This window comes from Propithecus coquereli, unplaced genomic scaffold (assembly GCF_000956105.1).
Source record: "Propithecus coquereli isolate 6110/MARCELLA unplaced genomic scaffold, Pcoq_1.0 Scaffold184, whole genome shotgun sequence".
Taxonomy (NCBI): domain Eukaryota; kingdom Metazoa; phylum Chordata; class Mammalia; order Primates; family Indriidae; genus Propithecus; species Propithecus coquereli.
Window position 1 is genome coordinate 131,698 of NW_012143190.1, and position 24,059 is coordinate 155,756.

The 24,059-nt window shown below is 49.3% G+C and overlaps 1 protein-coding gene across 1 annotated transcript in view; it reads right to left on the bottom strand.

Moving 5' to 3' along the window:
- LOC105808925 (A disintegrin and metalloproteinase with thrombospondin motifs 17) overlaps nucleotides 1-24,059 on the bottom strand; it is a 223,642-nt gene that overhangs the window by 125,813 nt on the left and 73,770 nt on the right. Inside the window, exon 7 of the mRNA XM_012642686.1 lies at nucleotides 21,476-21,519. Within this exon, the coding sequence (XP_012498140.1) occupies nucleotides 21,476-21,519 (44 nt within the window). The remainder of the gene's footprint in view (nucleotides 1-21,475; nucleotides 21,520-24,059) is intronic.

Sequence of the window (24,059 nt, forward strand, 5' to 3'; positions counted from 1 at the left end):
GGAAACAAATCTCAAAAGGGGTTGATTTGAGAGAGAAATGCTTGCCCTTGTACAGAGGCAAAATATTCTCCTCCCTTGGAAGGTCCTCGTTTGTTCCTCAGCCCCAGTGCCAAGGCAAGGAAAGACTCTCGCTTTCCCGGCATTCCCTCTGATCTGCGTAACCCTCTCCTAGGGTTACATTGCCGAGGCAGCGTTGGAGGGACATAGAACACTCTTTGTCCAGCACTGACTGCATCGGGCCTTGACATTCCAGGAAGGGGCCTCCTGCAGTTCCAGAGAGCGCCTGAGGGGCCAACCCCAGGGATCTCAGCGGTTTTCCTCTTTGTTAATAACAGGGCTACCCACAGATATCGGGGGTAGAAGGCAGCAAAGGAAACTGGGAAACTGGCAAGGCAACTTCAAGAATCCCACAAACTTAGCCACCAAAGTTCCGCCTGGACCCAGGAACCCCCAGAAGCCGTGAGCCCCGGGGCTGGCACGGATCTGCAAGGCTGTCTTGCTCATCATGGCCTTGCTAGAACCAAGTCGTCCCTCCTACTCCACGCAGGGAAAATCGGGATCTACTACCAAGTTCATGGCCACAGGGAATGTGTCCTTTGTAGCCTGAATTCCATAAGAAATACATTTTCCTCCATTTGCAGCAAAACAGGCAGCCACTATTGCTCCCTTGTTGGAAATAGATTTAATCATCTTAGCAGAACCCTTCTGAGGGACGGAGCAAAGATTTTACAAAGGGGCCTAAAAATTTTTTTTTCATTGAAGAACATATAGAATCATTTCTCCATCATGTCAAAAAATGCATATGGTTTTATTAAAATGGTCAAGTGCCAAGGCATGGCTCACACTAAGACCTAAGAGGGAACAAAAATCAGAACCTTTAAAAGCTCTGTACTTCAGCTCAGAAGCAGGACGCTGGTACTTTGAGATGGGAGCCTGTCAGCCTCCTCCTTTGCCGGCAAATTAATAATCTCCTCTTTCATAAATGCAAATCAAAACCACAATGTGTTATCACTTAACTCCAGTGAGAATGGCCTTTATCAAAAAGTCCCAAAACAATGAATGTTGGCATGGATGCAGAGAGATAGGAACACTCATACACTGCTGGTGGGACTGAAAACTAGTACAACCTCTGTGGAAAGTAATATGGAGATACCTCAAAGAGCTACAAGTAGAACTACCATTTGATCCAGCAATCCCATTACCAGGCATCTACCCAAAAGAACCAAAGACATTCTATAAAAAGGACATCTGCACCCGAATGTTTACAGCAGCACAATTCACAATTGCAAAGATGTGGAAACAACCCAAGTGCCCATCAATACATGAGTGGATTAATAAATGTGGTATATGTATACCATGGAGTTCTACTCAGCCACAAAACAATGGTGATCTAGCACCTCTTGTATTATCCTGGATAGAGCTGGAGCTCACTCTACTAAGTGAAGTATCCTAAGAATGGAAAAACAAGCACATGTACTCACCATCAAATTGGTATTAACTGGTCAACACTTACGTGCACATATAGTAATAACATTCATTGGGTGTAGGGCAGGTGGGAGGTGGGAGGAGGGGATGGACATATTCACACCTAATGGGTGTGGTGTGCACCACCTGGGGGATGGACATGCTTGAAGCTCTGACTCAAGTGGAGCAAAGGCAATATACATAACCTAAACATTTGAATAATAATAATAATAATAATAATAATAAAAGCAAGGACTTGGGAGCTTCCCAGGTGGTTCAAAAACAAACCCAAGCAGCCACTACTCATTCAATCCTACCCGCAGAGACAGCCACTGTGCTGGGCACCACTACAGGGTGGGGGAGCTGTGGTGTCAGCCCAGCCAAGGCAGCTCAAAGACAGAGGAGGACAGGGGGCCTGGGGCTCCCGAGGAAGACCACGGACTGCCCAGCAGTTAGGACATGGGCCACGTCTCCAAAGATAAGCAGGAGTCTGTCAGGAGAAGAAGGGCGCTGGGCCTCTCAGGCCTGAACCCCACAAACTCCAGGCATGTAAACAGGTGTCATTTTGAGGGGCCATAATACAGTTGGAAGCACAAATCCATACCAGGCACAGCTGACCACCCCGGGAAGAGCAACCCGTCAGTGACACTGAACTTGCGGTATGAAGACACACAGAGGAAAGATAAGATGCCCGTGGAAACAGGATTCTGAAGAAATCCCGCAACCCCACTGCCACGTTTGCCAGCCCGGGCGACGCAGCTGGAGAGGACAGTGCAGGGCTCTTGGCGATGGCGGGGGAGGGGCCCATCAGGGCCTCAGAGGATGATCTGAGTTGGGATTTCACCCTGTGGGCAGGGAGACACCAGGGGTGAGTTTTATGTAGGTATGTATGTATGTATTATGTTAAATATAATTTAGAAAGAAAATAACTGGCGATACATTGGTTGGCTTGACCGAACGGTATCTGGTACAGAGCCAGAACCAAGAGACAGTAGGTCGAATCACATGCAATGGCTGACGGCCAACTGTTCTGGCCAACAAAACGATAATTTCCTGTGGTTCAACCTGAGTGACCACCATGTGACGTTTATCATTTCAAAACGAAGAGACTGGGCAGAACGGTCAGCAGAGGAGCTGTCTGCACCTGGTCTTCTCCTCGCTCTCTCGGTCCCACCCCATGACTCACCCCTCTACGCCTCGGTCCCCATCTGAGCACTGATGTGCCCTAACTCCCATCTCAGCCAGTTCTCTCTAAAATCCCCATCTGTGTGTCAACAGCCCTCTTCATACCTGCACCTGGATTTCTCCCAGGCTAAAACCCAACCTGAGCCTCAGCCCCAATTCCAATCAAAGCTGCTTCACCTCAACGCAAATAACTGTCATCTACTCTGCTGGGAGCTGGGCCAGGTGCTGGCTGGTGAGCAAGCGGGTATCTTCCCACCCACCACGTACGAACACCAGAAACCCTCACCAGCCCTCTCCATCCCTCCCTGTTCACCCCTAATTGGTTACCGAGTCACATCAACTTGGAGATTTCAGATCCACCCGCTCTTCTCTGCCTCCCCTAACTTAGTATGTGCTTGGCTGCACGTAATAGAAAACCTAGTTAACTGTGCCTTAATCACAGGGGCAACACCACTGCACAGAACAGAGGTCTGGAGGTTGGCAGCAGTGGCCTGATTAGCGTGTTCGTGTACAATGCTAACTTCCGCCCCTTGTGTTTCTATGTGGAGCGAGCTCAGCTGCAGCAATGTTCTGCCCAGCAAGGGCGAGCGACTTGTCTCCCTGGGGGTATGGGGGAAGAAGCCAGCCTGCTCACTGGCCCCCAGCACTGCCTGCCCCTGTGAGGGGACCCTTGCCCCCAAGCCCTGTCTGTGATGGGTGTGTCCCCCAGCCCTGTCCATGAAGCTGGATAATTCCTAGGTGCAATTTGAGAGAGCAAAACGGGTAATTCTTAGGTGAAACATTCAGTGACATTTAGGCCTCCATCTCCAATCAGCTGCATCAGCAGTAAAGCTGACACTGTGACCACCACTGACTCCCAGCTTGGACGGGGAGGATGGCTCTTATGGATGAGCCTGGAAGATCCCAAAACAGTAGCTCACCATCTACTGTGCAGGCGACAGGAGCCACTGCAGCTTTAAGTCCTGTGTGGCCCAACAGCTTGAGAACAGGACACAAAGACAATTTTAGGCTATGCAACACTCTCTCCCTACGTACCTCTCGCCACCCATCCCCAATGTTGATGGAAGAGCTCCCCAGGCCCTCTCTGTTATACTCCAACCTAAAACATGAGTCTTGCGGATGCCTTCCCTTGCAAATTCCTGCTTTGAAAATCTCTGCTGGTGTCTTAGTCTGTGGGACAACTGCTCTCATGTTGGTGGCTTCTGCTCTATAACGCTCAGTGGCCCTGCCCGCTGACCTGCACACTGACCTCACGTGTGCAGACACTGCACCGAGAACCACAGCGAGGCTGGTGCTGCTGGAGTGAACAGGCCCGAGTCTCCTGGCTGCGGTCCAAGTAGTCCACCCTCTGTTGACCCCACAGAACCACACAATGTCCCAGAGGCGGCCACATGCTCACTGCCAGTATCAGCAGAATCAAGCACACTGTTCCCTCCAAACATTTTCCTCTGAAGTGCAGACGGGGAACGTGAGCAAATTGTCCGGAGGTGGTGGAGTGCTGAGCTCCAGCGAGCAGGTGGACACGGGGCTAAGACGAAAGGCCATAGCGGCTTCCCTGACCAGCATGGGTTGCTGCCGTCACCTGAGATGACCCACGCAGGGAGAGCGTGCCTGTGTCGGCCTCCCTCCCGCCTGAGGCACACGGGCTGGCAGCGCATCAGTCGGCTCCAACACACTCCACTCCCACCTCCAGCCACCCAGCCCATGCTGAATTTCTCGACACTTCCTGGCCAAGCTTGTATGAGCATAACCAAAGTTGGACATTTAAAACTAACCAGAGCATATTAACTGACAAAAACACTCGGTATCAGCTGGAGAAGAGCACAAAGCCATCGCGGGTGACCCCAGTGGGCCCCTATCTAAATGGGGCTCTCAAAGCAATCCCAAGCTCCACGAGCCCGTCAGACGAGGATCCAGGGCTGGGGGCAGCCTAAACAGTAACAGACTCTTGTGTGTAACTTTCTCCAGATGTTAGCACAGAGCTGGAGGAGAAGCAGTCTATGCCAGGGACGCACATAAACCAAGTCCAAACCCACCAGCGGGGAGGGATCTGAGGCCAGCCATGGCTCCAGAGGAGACTGCGGGGCTGAGGAACCGGGTTTAGATTGGAATGGGCTGCAAATAGCAGCGGCTCGCTGGCCAAGAGCTCCTGAAGGATAGAGTCTAACGGGCCAGGGGCATCTCCACAATGTCTACCCTAGGGCTGGCCGCTGGGTTACCAGACGGCAGTGACTGGTATTTCACACCTTCTTTCAGGTCCAACCACTCAGCGAAAGTTCAGAAGTACTGACTTCTGAATGAAAGGTTTTATTGTTTAAATGAAGGCATCTTCTCAGATACCTTCGCTACGAAGAAAGACAATGTCAAAAATAAATTTACACACACACACACACACACACAGAAACATATCTTATCAGGAGAAGCAAAGTTCATTGTGCATATCGAACACCTCCAGACACAGGTGTTTTGACTCTGCCCGGGGACCCAATTAGGAGGCCATTGCTCTGTCTCTCAGCAGCCAGAGGACAAGAACAGCCCATGAGAGGGGAAACAGAGGGATTAGTAATACCGCAAGGTAAGTCTTGGAAGGCAGCCACCCTTTCCTCCCGGTGCTTACAATTCTGTTGGCACCGAAGGCATCGTGGAGTTGGAAACCCTTCCCATCGGAACGCAGATGGAGAGCCCACACATCCTGGGGGGAGTGATCCAAAGCAGTCTTTAACATAAATACTTCCATCGTGGTAATTTAAGTGCTTTGTATCTAATGATGGGTGCCTCATTATTTCCAGGAGTGTGCTATGTTATGGCCTACGTTGCTTTAAATTCTGAACTCATGCCGTTTATCAAAGACAATAAAATCCCAGAGGCGCAACTACTTATCATCAAATAATCCAATGGAAAGTTTAATTGAGGCTTCAGTGTAATGCCTCTTGGCAGTGACCCCTACATCTAGCTCTCTGGGCTAATTCTCATTTCATTAAAGACATTTCCCAGTGTGCCTAAGCTTCTTATTTCATAAACCAGCCGCTGGAATTCTGCAGATGATAATCGCCTTCTTACAGGAACAAGCAGTACCTCTCTTCCGCCGGCCAGGCAGGGGCGGGGGGAGAAGAGAATCCTGGCCGGTTACTGACGGTGACCCTGCTCCCTTCTCCACTGACCACCTGCAATCAAACCATTTTGGTAAGTGTTACACCAGCTGATCTCTTGCTTGCATTAGAAGGCTTTCTCCAGAGCTGATGTCACACTATGTGTAATTTCCTGGCGGGCCCAAGGTTTTCTTAGGGCAGGAAAGGGTTTGGAATCACTGACCTGGCGAGGCAGATGCCCACTTTTCCTGAACCCACTCAATCTTGTCTAAAAGGGTCTCGAGTGTCCGCTGCTTCCTTCTGAGCTTTAAGTGTACATTTTCTGGCCTCGAATTCATCCACGATTGTATTATGTAATCTTACAGTCATCCCCCGGAGAATTGATTGATGTGTAGCAATTCCTCACCATTTTTCCTCCTTTGAGCCCAATTTTTGGGCTATACACAGACACAGAATAAATCTTGGCATCATTCTCCTTTCTTAGTCTCCACACCTAATTCTTGAACTTTCGTTTTACTTATAAATTATACTTATTCTAGAACTTAATAGATTAACAAAAATGAATCAAGGTGATCTCGACCTTGGTCCCACTTGGATTGTCTTAGAGGCCAGACTTGTTTTCCTTCAGCTGAAGTAATGAAGAAATTTATACTCAGAGTAAGACAGGTAGAAAAATTGAGTTGGGCTGGGCATACCTGGCCAGAGGCAACTCGAGATGTCATTACATATCTCAGAATGTACTACTTCCCTCAACAGAGCCAACTTAGGCACAGCCAACGCTGGAAGCTAACCACCCGCCGCCAGGACTCCTGCCCACATGTGCAGTCAGGGTGGGAGGCGGGTGAGGTTTACGTCCTGGATGTGGGCCCATCCATAGGCTCTGGAAGCCTAGAGGAGATGAAAATAGTGCCAGACGTGGAATGAACACTTGGTATTCCTAGACTAACATCAAGTCATGCGGAGAGGTTACGCGCTCTCCCAATAAGCCCACTTTCTTCCTAATTAGAAACACACCGACAGGACATGGAAGCCACATCAGCTATAGCCTTCTCCGCTTGCTCTTGGCAATGAAGGCTTTACCTTGGGCAGCCACAGAGGGCTACACCAGTAGGCCCTGGACTCTGAGTCACCAGAACTGAGTCCTTCCTCTCTCTGTGACACTGCACAAGTGACCTGACTCCTCTGAGCCTATTTCTTGAGCAGCGGGAGCAACTCAGCCACACAGCACGTGCCGGACAGCTTGCCTAGAGCTTCCTCTCCCTTAGTCCTCACCACAGTCCTCTGCAGACACCCTGGAATCGCACTTTAACATACAGGTTTGAGGCGGCGCAGACCCATTCACAGGCAGAAGCCACCTCACAGTCCACCCCAGAAGGGACGCAGCATGGATCCCCAAGGCCCACTGCCCAATTTTGTTTTTTAAAGGGAGAGTACCAAGGTATTCGATACATACCAGTCGAATCTAAAGTTCCTTTACCCACCGCACAGGTAAGACGGTATTAAACAGTGCAGAAGATTAACTCGTTGGAAAGTGATGTAGGTCATCCTTTTTTAACACGGTCGTAGAGTCATAAATGGAACTGAAAATTCCCTGGCGTGGTCTCAGCCCTTAATCTCTCCAAACACCATTATGGGGTAGATGGGCAAATTTTATTAGCTCAATAAATATGTTTTAATGGATTAATTCAGTTGAACGATGAAAACGCATTGAGCACCTACCAAGTTGTCAGCAGGAACGCAACGAGAGCAGGAAGACACAGGGTTTGCACTCCTATCACAAACAATAGACAGAGAAACTTGTAAGGTCAAGTGATGAGAACTGAAAAGGAAATGGAGAGGTCAATTCTCTCTTTCTCACTTTCTGAGACGATATTTGAACAGAGACCTAAAGGAGAGAGAGAGTGAGCCAAGGAGATGTTGGGGGGAGAGCATGCCAGGCCCCGAGATGCAGGGGAGCTAGATGACAGAGGGACAAGGAAGTGGCCGGCATGGCTGCCGCAGGTGAGCAAGGGCCTGAGCACTAGGAAGAGAGCCGTGGGCCACTGTTCTGGGGCCCCGTAGGTCTGGGGATTTTATTCTAAGTGTCTTCCGAAGCCACTGGAGGATTTTGAGCAAGGAACCACATGATCTGCTTTATGTCTCAAAAATAACCCTCTGGCTGTCATGTAAGAAAGAGCTGTTGAGCAGGAGGCGTGGCAGAGGTGAGGGCAACCAGCAGGAGAGGTAGGACAGGCCCGGACCGTGGAGGGAACAGCGGGTGTAGCTGAAAGAGGTCTGATGAGGAATCTATCCTGAGGGCAGAGCGAGCAGGCGCTGCTGGTGGATTAGAAGTGTGTACTGGGCACCTTCCGAAACAAAGAAGGTACGACAGCCAGTCGACTACCAAAAATAGCTAATAAAACTCACAGCCACCGTTTTCCACGAGGCAGGCAGGCACTGTGCCAAACGCCACAGTTGTTCCACAGTAATCTCCACAACGCAGCCTGGTGCGCAGTAGTCCCAGCCTGATCCCACCGACCAGAAGGGGAAGGTCACAGGCCCAAGGCCACGTGCTGGTAAGGAGCAGCGCCAGCCCGCCTCTAGGAGCGTCTTCCCTTCCATGACCCGGCTCCTTGGCGCCACCCACAGCCCCTGCGGTGTTGACTCCCGACTGTCGCGCAAAGCCAGGTGCGGGGGAATAACTCTTTGGTCCAACACAGTGACTGCCGTACTGGTTCCCTTTCCAAGATGAAAACCTCTTGGGGTTTCCACTTTATCTCAAAACGCATGTTTAGCTTGGCAGTCGGAGCTCTGTGGCAGAGCAAGTGCTTCAACCAGCCCAGCAGGCGGCCCCAGGGACTCCCGGCGGTTCCGCTCCCCACCGCCTCTCCGGGAACCCTTCCATGCAATCAGCGGCTGAGCCAAGGGGGGAGGACGGGCCATCCCCGCTTCTCCCGAGGCACCCCCTCGACAGCCTATGCACAGCTGTTGTGTCCTGTTTGACTTTGTAACCATGGGGTACAGGAGAAAATATCTGCAATATTATGAAACCAAACAAGAGAAAAACGGTGGGAACATGAAGGAAGAAGCATTGAGTTGATTGGATTTTCAAAAAAAAAAGAAAAAGAAGAAGAAAGCTAATCATTTTCATGGAACAAAACCCTGGAATGCCGTGGGAAAAGGGAAAAGAGCCCCGAGCTGTGTAAGCAGCACCTCCTGGCCGGCTGGCCAAGCGTCCTGCCCCAGCAATTCGAGAAGAGGAGGGCCGACCCGGCCCCACGATGACACAGGACGTGGGAGATTCTCAGGGGGGAAAATGGCATTCAGTGACAGTCTCTTCTGCAGCAGTGACATGACTGGGATTCCACGTGCCAGAAAAGCCACACCTTGTGCCCGCTCTGGGAAGTCAGCGGTGCTGACAGCAGGCAAGGGGCCCCATAGCGCTCCCCCCACCCCCGGTTATTTAACACAGCTGCGGGACACCTGGCTTTCCTCAGCACGCAAGCGAAAGTCCTCCCCTGACCCCACACCCACAGACACAAACAGCCCAGAGAGCGAAGCCCTCCTCCCTGGTTGGTACTGCCAAGACTCAGATCAGTGGTTCTCAAAGTTGAGTGCCTTGAAAGCCCCAGAGGGCTTGTGAGAGCACAGACTGCTGGGCACCGTCCCAGAGACCCTGATGGAGAAGAGCCCGGAGGAGGCCAAAACACACATTTCCAGCACGCTCCCAGGTCTTGCTGGTGCTGTGGTCTGGGATCACCCTTTGAGAACCATTAGCTTCGGGCATCTCTCTTCTCAAACGCCACCACAGAGGACTTGCAGGGCCCTCTCTGACACCTCCTGGGCTGGGGCCACTGAAGCAAGAGCAGCAGGGCCAACACCGCTGGCGTGTCCACTGTGAGTGCTGGGCCCTTTACCTAGACCTACCTTTACCTCGTTTCATTCTCACAACCACCACGCCGCACGAAGGAGGAGTTACCATTCCATCTACCCTACAGACTAGGAAACTGAAACATGAGGACAAGTGAGCTGCCCGGGGTCCCACTCTAGGTAGCACACCTGGGATCCGAACCAGGCAGGGGGACACCAGAGGCTGTCCTGAAAACCACTACTCCCTCCTGCCTTTCCTAACCACCAGCACCATGTTTATGGAGAATCCGATGAGGTCGCAGAACATGTGGGGCAAGTATGATCTCTGGGATGAAGGTGACTATCCTAGTGATCACTAACAGCCAAGTCCTCGGCGGCGACTGACTCAATGACCATCTCACGTGGGCCGGCTGCTACAGTCCCACAGACTCATAGCAGAGAACGCAGGAAGTTACCTGGAAATTTGCATGACCGTTGCTTTTTGTAAAAAATAAATAAATAAATAAACAAACAAACATTTGAGACATTTACACAATAACGAAATGACTGAACACAGAGAGCTACTCCATATTCATGTCACTCATGATAGACTTTTAAAAAAATTAATGAACCATAGCAAGAAAAGACCCCCAGCTGCAGTAACATAAGGCAGAAATCCTCCAGACATGGTCCTTGGACCAGCAGCAATGGCATCCGGCCACCTGCCCCAGACCCACGGTTTTAAGGAGTCCTCTGGGTGATCCAGATGCGTGCTGATCTAAGAAGCCCTCCTACTTAACACTGAACTCTTAACACAGACCCTCTTTAAATCTTTATTTTATATGTGTATGTACACATACATACACTATACACACACACTCACACACACACACTACCTGTCCCATGCTCTTCTCTCCTCTTCCCCCAGAACAGAGCCAAGAATGGGTCTGTTCCAGGAGGGAAATTTGCAGCTGGTTCTTGGGTTCCCAGCTTCCATCCTGCTCTCCTCTCTACACAACGTGGGATAAGCTCACTTCCAGTGGCTCCCGAGACCCTCAGACTTAACCCCGTCTCATCCTGCCAGACCTGTGCTGAGCCAGGCCTGAAACAGTGTACATCACTTCCACTCCTATTCCACTGGACAGAAAGCAGTCACACTTGGCCACTGCCAGGTAGGCTGGGGAATCTAATCATCTAGGAAGGAAAAAAAATGGCTGCAGATATTGGCTGGCAGTCTTTACCTAACACCCCAGACTGTATCAGCATCAGTTGCCCTTCCCTCACCGTGACTTAGCCCTTCCCTCACAACTCAGCCCTTTTCTAACCTTGGCTCAGCTCTTATTAACCATGACTCAGCACTTGTCTAACCCTGACTCAGCCCTTCCTTCACCATGACTCAGTCCCTTCCTTACCATGATTCAGCCTTTCCCTCACCATGACTCAGCTCTTATCTAACCATGAGTCAACCTTTCCCTCACCATGACTCAGCCCTTCCCTCCTTGACTCAGCCCTTCCCTCACCTTGACTTAGCCCTTTCCTAACCTTGACTCAGCTCATATTTAACCATGACCCAGCTCTTGTCTAACCATGTCTCAGCTCTTGTCTGACCATGACTCGGTTCTTGTCTACCCAGGACTCAGCCCTTTCCTAACCTTGACTCAGCTCTTATCTAACCATGACTCAAGCCCTTCCGTAACCATGACTCAGTCCTTTCCTAACTGTGACTCAGCTGTTTTCTAACCATGAGTCAGCCCTTTTCTGTGCATCAGTCAAGCTTCCTCCCACCACAATAGCACCTGTTGGGAATTTCTGATCCAAGTCATCTATGTCAGTAATTCCAAAAGTTGCTTAAACTTCCCTAAATAGTAGCCAGGCCCATCTATGGTCTCTGTTCAACACAGCAGGGCAATGGCCTGCCCTGACATAATCTTCTCTCCCATTGCTGAAGCACTTAAGCTGCATATCTGTAAAAACTGAGGTTAAAGACCCAGAGCCAACTTAAGATTTCACAAGGGCTATTTGAGGGTTCTTCAATTTAATGAAATCACAAAGACCGCAGGATCCTGATGAACCACCTGAAATATGCAGGCTACAAACAAACATTCTCCCTCAAATTGCAGCTCTGACTCTACAGGGTCACTTGCGTCCTGCCCCTGTGGTAACTGCAAGCACCGCAATGGCTTCAGCATGACTGACCCCAGCTCTTTACACTGTGAGTCCAACAGTTGAGCAGTCATCGGGAAAATGAACTCTTGGCTCAACTCTAAGGTGGCGATTTTAATGCCAGATGTGGATGAGGACTGCCCATCGTCCCAAAATACCAGTGGCAATTTTGGTGAGTCTCAGTGCCCACGTGTCCATTCTGGCCCTGGAGTCTAAGCCAAAGCAGCACAGCCCAGCAACCAAAACAGAAACCTGCAAAGGCACCCTAATCTCTTCCGCATGTCCCTAGGAACAGTGAAAAGGACTCTGATTCACCCCCTAGCAACACTTCCTAAAACGCCCTCTCCTGTCTTCACCCCCTCTACCCACCAGAGCCTCTGCTGTCCCGGGCCTCCCTCCCACTCCTGCCCTGTGCAAATGCTGCTTCCTGTTCCTCCCCACCCCCCATGCACCTCCTGGGGCCCTGCACCCCGTGTCTCCTTCCCCCACCCTATCTCCCAGGGGAGGGACTACAGGAGAACCCTCTTTTCTCTGGGAATGGTACTTCTCTCATCCTGACCATTTTTCTCGGATGAAATCTCCAAGAAGAGCTAGAGAACAAAATTCACAACTTTGCTCCCTCTGTCATCTCACTTTTTAAAAAAACACTGTGGTAAGGGCTATGCAACAGGCAACTTACCGTCTTACCTGTTTTAAGCGTGTGGTTCTGTGGTATTAAGAACATTCACGTAATTGTGCAACCATCACCACCGTCCATCCACAGAACTTCTTCATCTTCTCAAGCTGAAATCCTGTCCCCATAAATGACAACTCTCCCCTCCCCCAGCCTGACAACCACCATTTTACGTTCTATCTCTGTGAATCTGATTAATTCCAAGTACCTCATATACGTGGAATCATACAGTATTCGTCCTTTTGTGACCGACTTATTTCACTTAGCATAATGTCCTTGAGGTACCATGGTGTAGCACGTGTCGGAATCTCCCTCCTTTTCCAGGCTGAGTGATACCCACTGTTGGTACAGACCACGTTTTGCTTGTCCACTTGTCCCTCCACAGACACCTGGGCTGCCTCCACCTTCTGGCTATTGCGAATAGCGCTGCGGTGAACACGGGTATACAAATATCTGTTCAAATCCCTGCTTTCACTTCTTTTGGGAATATATCTGGAAGTGGAATTTCTGTGCCATGTTTCTGATTTTCTGAGGAGCTGCTGTACTGTTGTCCATAGCAGCTGCACCATTTTACATTCCTACAGCAGTGCACAAGGGCTCCCAGGTCTCCGCATCATTGCAACATTGGTTAGTTCCTATTTTTTTTGACAACAGCCATCCTAACGGATGTGATCGGTCACCCCCTTTAACCCTCACAATAACCCTGGGTACTATTATCCCCATTTTACAGATGAGAAAACAGAGCTAGAGATACTATGTGAATCACACAGAACAGTGGTGGAAGCAAGATTTGAACCCAGGTCTAACTGCAGAGCCAACGCTCAGACCAGACCACCAAGCCATGCCTGCCCCCTCTTCTCATGGGTGGCCCCTGAGGATGGGCTCATGCCCTGTGTAGATGGTGGGACCCTGCAGGTGGTAAACAGGACAGACGCTACGGGGGGGAGCCCTTTCCCGGCTCTCAGCCTGAGTGTCCTCGGCTCACTCCAACCAGGGAAGGAGGCTTGTTCTCGTGGAGCCCTGCAGATGGCACCTGGTCCCCCTGCCTCTCCCACCCGCTCTAATGGGTGCAGGCACTCTCTGAGCAGGCCGCACGCAGGCTCCACGAGCTCTTCAAGACTCACAACTACAAAGGCGGCATCTCTTCAAGGCCAAGTCTCCCATTTATGATTCTACTCCCCATCCTGCTATTCAGGGAGGGTTTTGTTTGTTTCTAATAAACTTAATAAAGGGTCAGGGCTGATTCGGAACTGCATGGCTGGAGGAAGAGCTGTGCTGTGTGGTGACGAAGCATGGGACATCATTCCAAGCTAATCACAAAGTGTTTCCTTGGCTGTGAAGAAGGGAAACACCAAAGGAATGACAGAGATTCCCTCTGCTGTTGTCACATGGAGCCTGTGCTGGGAATGAAAGGGCGGTGGGCTTTGGCCTGGCACCAATGTCACTGATAGCTCATGTAGGTTAACAGCTGTCTACCTGGAAGGGAGGTCTGTTTCTGAGTCCCCTCACAACTGTCTGAGCACAGAAGCCTGGGAAGATACCAATCTGCCACCCTGAAGAGGGACACTCTTATAAGGCACCCACTTTCCGACCAGAATGTTGACGGGGCGCCAAGCCTGCACCTGAAGGGCTGCGGCTGGAAACCCTGCACAGGGAGCTTCTTTGCTTTCTCAGCCCTCTTGCTCTCCAGCCCAAAAGGCAATTGCTCACAGCCCTGTGTTTTGTTGTTCTCTGTCTAGTTCCAAAATAAACGTTGGTTCCACATCTCCAAAGGGCTGGTAGAAGCCCATCCCAAGCAAAAACATGTTTTCACCATTTTCTAATGCATTTCAGCCATTATGTAACCTTAGACACAACCCTGGCAGGAGAAACAAGAGAACTTGAATTTGGTCCCCTGGGGCAACTGGTTTCAGTATGGACTTGCAGCCAAGTCCCAAACACAAACCTCCTGCAGTGGGATCTTATTGTGTTGTCCCCAGGACAGACAGGTCTTCTTGGGAGGATCCTACAAGAACTAGTGGAGAACTTACAGAATTTGTAGGCACAGATGAAGCCTCAACAGACCTTAAGGTACAGGGGTACACATAATCACACTTCCGTATACACACATGCATCAAGGTATGTATGTGTATAAATGGGGTGTGTGTGTGTGATGTTTGTATGTAGGTGTACACACACATGCACATATTCCTTTACATATTTATTCATCCCTGTCACTATCTTTAAGCCATGCACAGGACAACCATACAGGAACTCCCCGGGATCCCTGTCCTTGTCCTCCTCTGTTCTTCTTAGGCATGACAGCTCCTACAGACAGTCTTTTAGAAGACCCCCTCCAACATCCAGACACAACTGGTATTTCCGAGAAAATGCTCTCTACCAATGTTTAAAGCTAAACTTGTGAGAGAAGGAACCAGTTTCCTGAAGTCTATATTTGTTTGTTTTCTGAGTAACTCTATTAGCCGAGAAATCCAAGCCGCATTTGTGGGATGCTAAGCCCTGAAATTGATAGAATGCTACTTTCCTAACTCTTTTATGTGGATGGCCTATTTCTTTATAATATGATGAAGAAGGCAGAACTTGCCAAAACAGTCTGCACCCTGATGGCTAGATGTATGCATATTTGCTTCCCCAAATTGAAGCCTTTGATAAAACCTCCCAAAAATCACTGAATATAGTCAAAAGCATACTTATAAATACCAATACAGCCCCTGGCCAACAGATGAATTTGCTAAAAATTGCTGGTCATCTGATTTGGGACAGCCAGTATGGGATTAAACGCTGCGCCTCCACCTTTGTAACCTTCTCAGAATAGACACAAGAGACACAGTGTAGACAAGCTTGAAACTTAAGGCAGCACCCAGGGTGTCAAACGTGAGATGGCCCCTAAGGTAAAGAAACTGACACCAGAACTTAGTCATTCAAAGGAGTCATTTCCTCTTAGAGGCATTTCCCAGAGACTATACTGCTACGAAACAATTTTGAGGCACGATTGAAACTTGACTTCTGTCCAGTTTCAAGGAACAGCAATAAAGCAAAATGAACAAACAGGAAAGCCCCCAGAAGCAAAGAAATCCAAAGCTTAGTCTTATTAGCAAAAAACTGTTTTATATGTGCCTCAAACACTACTTTGCAGCTTTACCCAGTACACAGAACTTTTGATGCCTCTTTTGGACAACTCAAAACCCCCCTCACAGGATGAAGCAGGAGCAAGATCACAGCAATACCAGAGAAGGGGGCTCCCGAGGAGGTTCTGCACACTCTTTCTGCAAGGGCACCAGCAGGAATAAGCAAATGGTCCTGGGGTGACTACCGTAGAGGGATGAATCATAGCAGGGGTATTGATTTTGATGCTTGTTTTTATGCATTAAAAGTGGCATTCCTTTCCCACCTGGGCCCTCAATTAGGACATCACATAGTTCACAACTCTTCTTGTTCCCTGGCACATTCAGTTCCCAAGAACTCAACAGGTCTGTCCAGTGTCACGACACTGTCCATCACCCGCTCTCCCTCACCTCTCGCTGGTTCCCTAGCACCTTCTAGTTTTGTGGCCTCGTGGTAAGCTGGCCAGAGAGACTTTAGAAATCGAGGCTTCATTCCCAAACACCACCATCCTGGCTGGCAACACTTCTCTCCTCTGCTTCCTCCACCGTACATGCTTAGAGGGCAGCAGCCATGTCTGAGAAGCTCCCCTTGGGCCACCCAGACCTATCAGTGCAGCACCAGAACTGAGGGTGACGCAGGGAAGGGGATCTTTCCACCCAAGTTCAAGGACAGCAGGCCCAGCAGGAGGGCCCCAGTGCCGGGACCAGACTCAGAGCTCCTTGGAGACATCAAGCTGGCCTTACCCATGTGGCTGTGGAATGTTTCTATTTTCCTTCTGCGGGATGATCCTTCCCCTATCCTGGGGCAGGGAAAGGGAGGCTTTGTCATTAATTAAAAAATATTATAAGACCAAGCAAGGAAAGAAAGTAAGAGCAGCTTGATTTAGGCTGACAAAACAAACAACAACAAAACCACCACAGTTCAATTTGCAGGCATGGGTAGGAGAACACCAATGCCCCGCGACCACTGACTATAACTCAGACGTCCCAGAGAGAGGCCCAAAGGTGCGTGTGGGGAAGAGGAACGCAAAAGGCAGCCAAGGCCTCCCGAGGTCTCGCCTCTGCCATGTCCTTGTCCTCTCACCTGCCTCTTCTCTTCCAGGACAGTGTCTATGTGACAACTGCGGCTGGAACGCAGAAGGCTCCAGCTGAAGCCATTCAACAGATGGAAAGCGCATACGCCACATGGGCGAGGTCTGAAATGCGCAGGGTGAGGGCCACTCAGTGAGGGGACGGAAGCCGTTTTCCCAGGTCCTTACAAATTGCCCGTCCTCCTTGTGAGTGACCTTGCTCCACAGTGGAGATGAGCAGAACCCCCAAGGGGCCATCCCTGCTTGTCCCTCCCCTTCCAAAGAGCCCCAAGAAGCCTGTGGCAGAGCCGGGAGGGAGGGAGGAAGGGTCCGCCTGGTGGGACTTTTTAAAAGAGTGACCAGTCATCTGCTCAGCCAAGTCCTGCCCAGGACAGAGGAGCTGAGTGAGGCCTCTGCTTATCAGTGGTCAGAACCACCTTAGAGCCCGGGCCTGGGAAACCCCAGCGCTGCCTACGTCGGCGGGAGCCCTGTGAGTCCCAGGGATGGTAAGCTCCACACTTCCACCTTCGCTGACAGGGCAGGGGTGCAGTGGATGTAGGTCCCTCTGGACCATCCAGCATCCATCCTCCCCCCTTGGCTGAAGCACACTGATCCCCTTTGGAGAACCCCCCCAATCCCCAGCACATATTCCCTTTGGGAGGAGCCACTGCCTCCCCTACGGAAACCCAAAGGTCCAGAGCCTCCTTTGTCCCAGGGCAGGTTGGGAGGGTGAGACAGACCACCCAATTTAGGGCAGGACTCCAGACTGTGGGCTGGTGAAAGACGGCTATGGTGGCAGATGGAGGCTGCTCCCAGCCCCAGTGGCACTTGGACCAGACAGGCCCTGCCCCCGACCTCTGAAGAGCACCTGTGGCCTCATCCTCCCGGGCTCCCACAGGAATGTCACCTGTGCTCCAAGCCAGGTTCCCCAGTCCCACGGCAGCCCTGTTCTGATAAATGCCCTCTCTGCTCATTCCCCATATTCAGGATCCAGGCTGACAAAATGGGCTGATGCAGACTGGGTAGCACAAAGTGTTTTCCATGGAACCCCCAAATCCTCTCAGTACCGCAGAGATTCTTGCAACGTATCATTCGAATTGATCTCTGAGATCTATTTTAAACTATTTTTAAAACAGTAATTAAAACACAACAGTAGGTTACCTTTGGGGGGGTACTGATGGTGAGAGGCCTGAGGGAAGCTTCTGTGGAACTGAAATTCTTTACTTTGATCTGAGTGGTGGTTTCGAGAGTACAGGCGTATGGTTATGCGACAGCGTGAACATACTTACTGCCACTGAACTGTACGCTTCAGAATGGTTAGGATGGCAAATTTTATGTCACATATATTTCATAATTTAAAACGCACCAATTAGAACAGAACTCAAACCCCTGCTTTAAAACCATCTCAATAAATATGAGATAAGCCAAAAAAGAAGAAAGAGTATAGGCATAAATTAGAAGTCCATCAGGATTTGTGCTCTTTGCTATACGTGAGCCGTACCCTAATTAAAACAAGGAACGAACTGAAAACACTGCTACATACCGAATGATACAACACTGGCAAGCTCGAAGCTTCCCTAGTGTTTTTGGGGCACCAGCTATCTCATTTCTTACAGAACTCAGGGTGAGCAACTCGTGCTAGAGCTGGGTCCCGAGGTTTAAAGGCAGCTGCTCAAACTCTCAGCATTGACAAGCACACATCGACGTGACTCAGATTATTTTTCCCTTCTGAACAATCAAAACGAAATACAAAAATAAACCAGATGTTGCGATGACAAAATTATAGAGATAGAATACAGATAAATGGGTGCCAGGGGTTAGGAAGGGGAGGGTACCAGGGTGGCTCTAAAGAGACAGCCCGAGGGAGCATCTTGGAGGTGATGGAGCTGTTCTATTCTTGATTGCCGTGGTGAATGGACAAATCTGCACGTGTGATAAGATATCATAGAACTATATGTAAAAGTGTACCCCAAAAAAAGAGTGTACGTAGAAACCAGCGAAACCTGAGTAAGCTCTGTCATCCAGTTCACCATATTGGGATCATCACTTCTCTGGGTCAGAGAGGGCACTGGACGTACATGAGAAGCCACCACTGGGTGAAGTTGGGTGACAGATACAAGAGAACTCCCTATACTATTCTGGCATCTTCTTGTGATTCTATAATTACTTCAAAATAAAAAAAATTAAAATATGGAAATAAATCAGAAGTTGAGATCGGTATCTGACTGCCATAACCTCAGTTTTCACATTATTCTGTTCATCGCATCACCCCATTGTTCTTACTGACTGGCCCAATAATCTGTACAGGTAAAATATGACACATTAAAATAAATGTATGCTAATAAAACACCACATAAGGTTAATGTTTAAAAGAGGGATCGGCTCCTTCAGAAAAGGTGAAAATCACTGAGGTATTAGAAAGAGCGCACCACAGAGAGCAGGGAGCAGGCGGGTTCCCTCAGCCACCAAGCTGTCACCTGAAGAACAATGTCTCCACCTGCTCCCAGCCATTAAAAGACTTTCTTTTTAAGGAAATGAGACATACGCACATAAGGACATAAGACGTCCCCTAGTAACATGTGGCTAAGTGTCAAATGAGCAGTGCTATGGACTATACCGTGTTCCCCCAAAATTCCCATGTTGATGCCTTAACTCCCAGTGTGACTGTATTTAGAGAGAGAGCCTTTAAAAAGCTAATTAAAGTTATATGAGGTCATAAGGGCGGGGCTCTAATCCAGTAAGACTGGTGTCCTTACAAGAAGAGGGAGAGACGACAGGGAGCTGTGCACAGAGGAAAGGTCACGTGAGGGCACAGCAAGGAGGCTGCTGCCCGCAAGCAAAGGAGAGAGGCCTCAGGAGAAATCACCTGCTGACACCTGGGTCTGGGACTTCCAGCCTCCAGAACTGGGAGACAACAAATGTCTGTTGTTTAAGCCACTCGGTCTGCGTGATATTGTGTCATGGCAGCCAGAGCAAATGAATAAAAAGTAGTATGGTGATGTGGTTTTGAATAAAAAGAAGTATGGTGATGTGGTTTAGAAGAGGAAAAAATGCTTGATCGTAAGTAGCTGCCTGCTCTTCAACAGGGGGCCTGAATATGGTACGTATCAACGCACAGCACGTTCCTATCAAAAGAAAAAATCTTTTATGTATCCAAAAGAAAATAAAAGCCAACTAGAAATCCCATGGAAGGAAACCATGTGATTAGATGGTGATTAGATGCATGCTGTTGACAAACACTGGAGTTCCTTCATCTGCTCTCGTCCATTCATTCTTTCGTTCCTTCTGCATTCAAGCAACCAGCCAACAGTGGGGACTGAGCCTCTCATGTCCTGTGCCAGGTGCTGGAGGACACACAGGCTGGCGGTCAGAGCTGGGGGCTGCGTAGTGCAAAGTTTTCTGGAGAGACGTGAGGGTAAGGGGTGTAAGAAGGACCCGCATCTGCACAGGGCAAGCGAGGGAGCAGGAGGCATGTGGAGTGGAGGCAGCCCCAGGGTGGGGGAGGCGGCCATCAAAGTTGACCTGCGAATTGGTCAGCCTGGGAAGGAGCAGCCACTTCTGGGGACAGCACAGGCCTTGGCAGCCCCGTTGACGGACAGATAAACACGTACACGTCTCTATAGCCCCAGCCACACGTAGGCCTGTGTCAGCTAGCCCTCGAGAGAAACATACTTTACGTTGTCTTTGTTTAATAATTCTGCAATGGAGATAGCTCCCAAACAAAAAAGCAAGGATTGGTTTGTTGGCTTTTGTCACCTCACCCTCAGATCCCTTTAGAGGACTGATGAAGTTTATTAAAAATCATTTTATAATCTCTAAAATGTGACAGAAATGTCCACTATTGTTACGCTAGATTTTGAAGGGCCTTATGAGTCACCCTGTCCAAAGTGACCATGTAATGGATTAAGAAGCTGACTTACCCCAGCTCACCCAGCCCCGACACGGGCGAGCCAGAGCCGAGGCTTCGATTACCCACTGCTGGGGCTCCACGAGCAGCTCAGGCTTTTAACATGTGAATTTCATAATATTACGTATTTTTCAATCCTATACTGTTTTTCTTCGTTTTACCATAATCCTAAGTACACGAGATTCACAGTTTTGCTTTTGGCAATGCAATACTGTATTTCAACCTCCTGGCGAACAAAGGTTTCCAGAACAAAACTGGAAACACTTTTGGTGTTTCCTCTCCTAACTGAACACACTCTTCCTACACTCAAAGGGTGGTTTCCATTTAAAACTAACAAGAAGTCGAGACAAACCAGATATAACTGAAAATGGGAGAGAAAGGAAAATGTCCAGTGAAGGGGAAGGTAAGAGAGAAGAGGGTTGAGGAGGAGGGGCGGGGAAGGAAGGAAAATGTATTTTTCCAACACTGCACGTTGGGTTCAGCACTTACAAGAAAGCAACTAGCATGGCTGGCACCAAAGCTGGTGGAGGAGACGGCTTACAGTCACGCTTCACCTCTCAGGGCACTTGGCAAAGACCATCCACGTGTAAGAGAACAAACCACTAAGCTTCTGTCTCATGACAACAACTGTATAACTCAGCAAACTTCCCTTCCGCCCTCGGAGAGAAGCGGCCAAGACCCTTAGAGCCAAAAGTGTCCCCAACTGCCGATAGCTCCAGGCAGCCTGGTGGCTCTTCCCCTTGGTTCAACTTCTCATATCTTCCTTATTAACCCTTTATCTAGAAGCCTTCTGCTGTAAGTAACTTCAAAACGTTTTAGGACCAAACAAAAGCAAAATAAAGTCAAAGAACCAATTTACGAGAAAAGAGGCAAGGGGATGTGCAGAGCTTGTTCGAGGACAGCTCCTCCACACTGGAAGTGTTATCAAGAAGTCTCCAGGCTGTCCCAGGGTATACTAGCCCCTTAGATTATTATTCAAATTCTAAACTTACCGACAGTGTCACACGGCTCATCTTTGTGTACGCAGAAATCTGTCCTAAAAAAAAAAAAGACGACATAGTCAGGTATAAACAGCACCCCCAAGAGCGGGAGAAGGAAACACTGTCATCCTTGCCTAGTTGTCCTGCAATGTTGTCACTTCAGTAGTCACATCTCAGTGAAGAACAACCAACAACGTTTGCCAAGGGTAACCCATCCACACCATTTGTAAGCCCAGTGACCCCCCTCCCCCACCCCAAGATCTTCCTTTTATAGGTGCACCATTCCACACATAACAGTTGCTAGGAGGACACCTTCTAAAAACTGAAAACACTTTGGAATATGTTTGCCAAGACCAGAGACAATTCTCAGTCGATATCATCCAATTATAGGGCCTTTCCCATGCTACTCTACTTGGGAAGCAACTGGTTTTTTTGATGCTATAATGACCATGTATCACTTCCATGAGAAGAGAACAAAAGTGTCATTTCTAAAAATTGTGTTCTTAAAAGCATCCCCAGGTGTGTAGCTGTGGACCAGTTAGACAGTGAAGATGCTTGAAACCTGGTCCAGCCCCAGTTCTGTAAGCACAAGGGGTTCATCTGGCCTCTCATGATGAAGCAGGGATCTAGGCACTTCTTTTCCAACACCAGAGCATTCCCCCGGTTCCTGCTGTAAATGCCTATGGTCAGGGGCCAACCACAGGGTTCAGGGTGGGCCAGCGCCCCACGTGGGAGCTGGGTGAGAAGTGACAGCCTGGCCCAGATGCAGCTGCTCCTGGGCCCCACACCTGTCTTCTGCTCATCTTCTCATGGGGCCCATGTGGGGCCCGGAGACTGCACCTACTCACCGGCAGCTCTCTGAACACACTCACACGCAGCCAGGATATGACAGATGTGTTCTGAAGCCACCTGTCCTCACCTTCCATTTAAAACATTTTCAAGGAAGGAAGATGAGGCTAGCCAGGCAAGGCAGACACCCAGCAAAGTCAGGACAGGAAGCAGCAGGTCCTGGTTGGGCTGCGCTAGACCCTCCCTCAGTGGCGTGTGGCCTCCCCTCTCTGATCTCCTTCTCCACACACTGGCACACACTACCCCAGATGCCTCCCCTTCCCTCTAGCAACAACCACTCTCAGGGCAGGATCTGACCTGTCCAGCAGTCCCACCAGGAGCACGGACACAGAGAGCAGTGTAGTACTCTCCTAACCAGCTGCTGCCGTTGTCACTCCCTCCACACCAATCCGCGCCAATCCACACCATTCCCTGGTGTGTTTGCCTCCAAAACATAACCCACATCTGACACCTCTCAGCCCTGCATGGACTTCCATGTACATGGAGCAAATCCCACGTGTCCCCAGCCCTGGCTCTGCTTCAGGTAGGCTGTGAATCATGAAGACCTCACCAGCCCATGCAGACCCACACACCTGCCTCTGCAGGTTGAAGAGGTTCTACTTGGGGTCTCAATGTACAGACTCCAAGGTCCAGACCCACTGCCTCGGGCCAAAGGTGTCCCACCAGGTGCACCGGACATCCTGCCAGTTCAGAGGAGAGAGCAGGCAGCCAGGCGGGTATGACAGCTTCATAGGTGTGGCCCTTGAGACCACTGGGAAAGAAAGCAAGGAGGAGATCCGGGCCAGTCGGGTCAGGACTCTCATGGGCTTTGTTACTGGAAGTTTCTAATTTTTTCATAACAAACATAGATATCTTTGGTAATCAATTATTTTTGGTCAATTTACTTTATCTATTGACAAAAATTGTATGTATTTATGGAATACAATGTGATGTTTTGATATATGTCAACATTGTGAAACAGTTAGATCAAGCAAATTAACAGACGCGGCACCTTACCTACTTATCAATTTTCTGTGATGAGAACATTAAAAATCTACTCCCATCAATTTTCAAGTATACATTAACTATTGATGGTCCCTGACTTACGATGGCGCAAATTATGATTTTTTTGACTTTACAGTGTGAAACCGTGACAATTTTGACACCATGTGCAGTGTTCAACGAATTACATGAAATAGTCAAAATTTCATTACAAAGTAGGCTTTATGTTAGATGAGTTTGCCCAGATGTAGGCTAACGTGAGTGCTCTGAACACGTTTACAGTCAGCTGGGCTAAGCTGTGGTATTCAGTAGGTTAGATTTAACAACTACATTTCAACTTACGGTATTTTCAATTTACAGTGGGCTTATTGGGATATAATCCCATTGTAAGGTGAGGAGCATCTATAAGGTCACCGTGCTGAATAAAAGATCTCCAGAATTCACTCTAGGGAATTTAACAAAGGGGAAAAAAAGCCTTTGGGACTCCCACGTTGCTGATAGCCTCACTCCAACGCCAAGGGAACCTCCTCACTCCAACGCCAAGGGAACCTCCGCGCAAACAGAGGAGGAATAGCCATAAGGAGCTGAAAAGGGAAGCCTCTCCCTTGGGTTTTCAGTCAAAGATTCCCTTTTAGAAGACTAAGGGACGGGCAGTGGAAGAAGCATGAGCAGAAAGGAAACCAAACAAATAGAATGAGGGACATAAATATGTTCACTGGTCCAGTTTCTACCTCGCCCTGGCCTGACAGCCTTCCCGTGCCAGTGT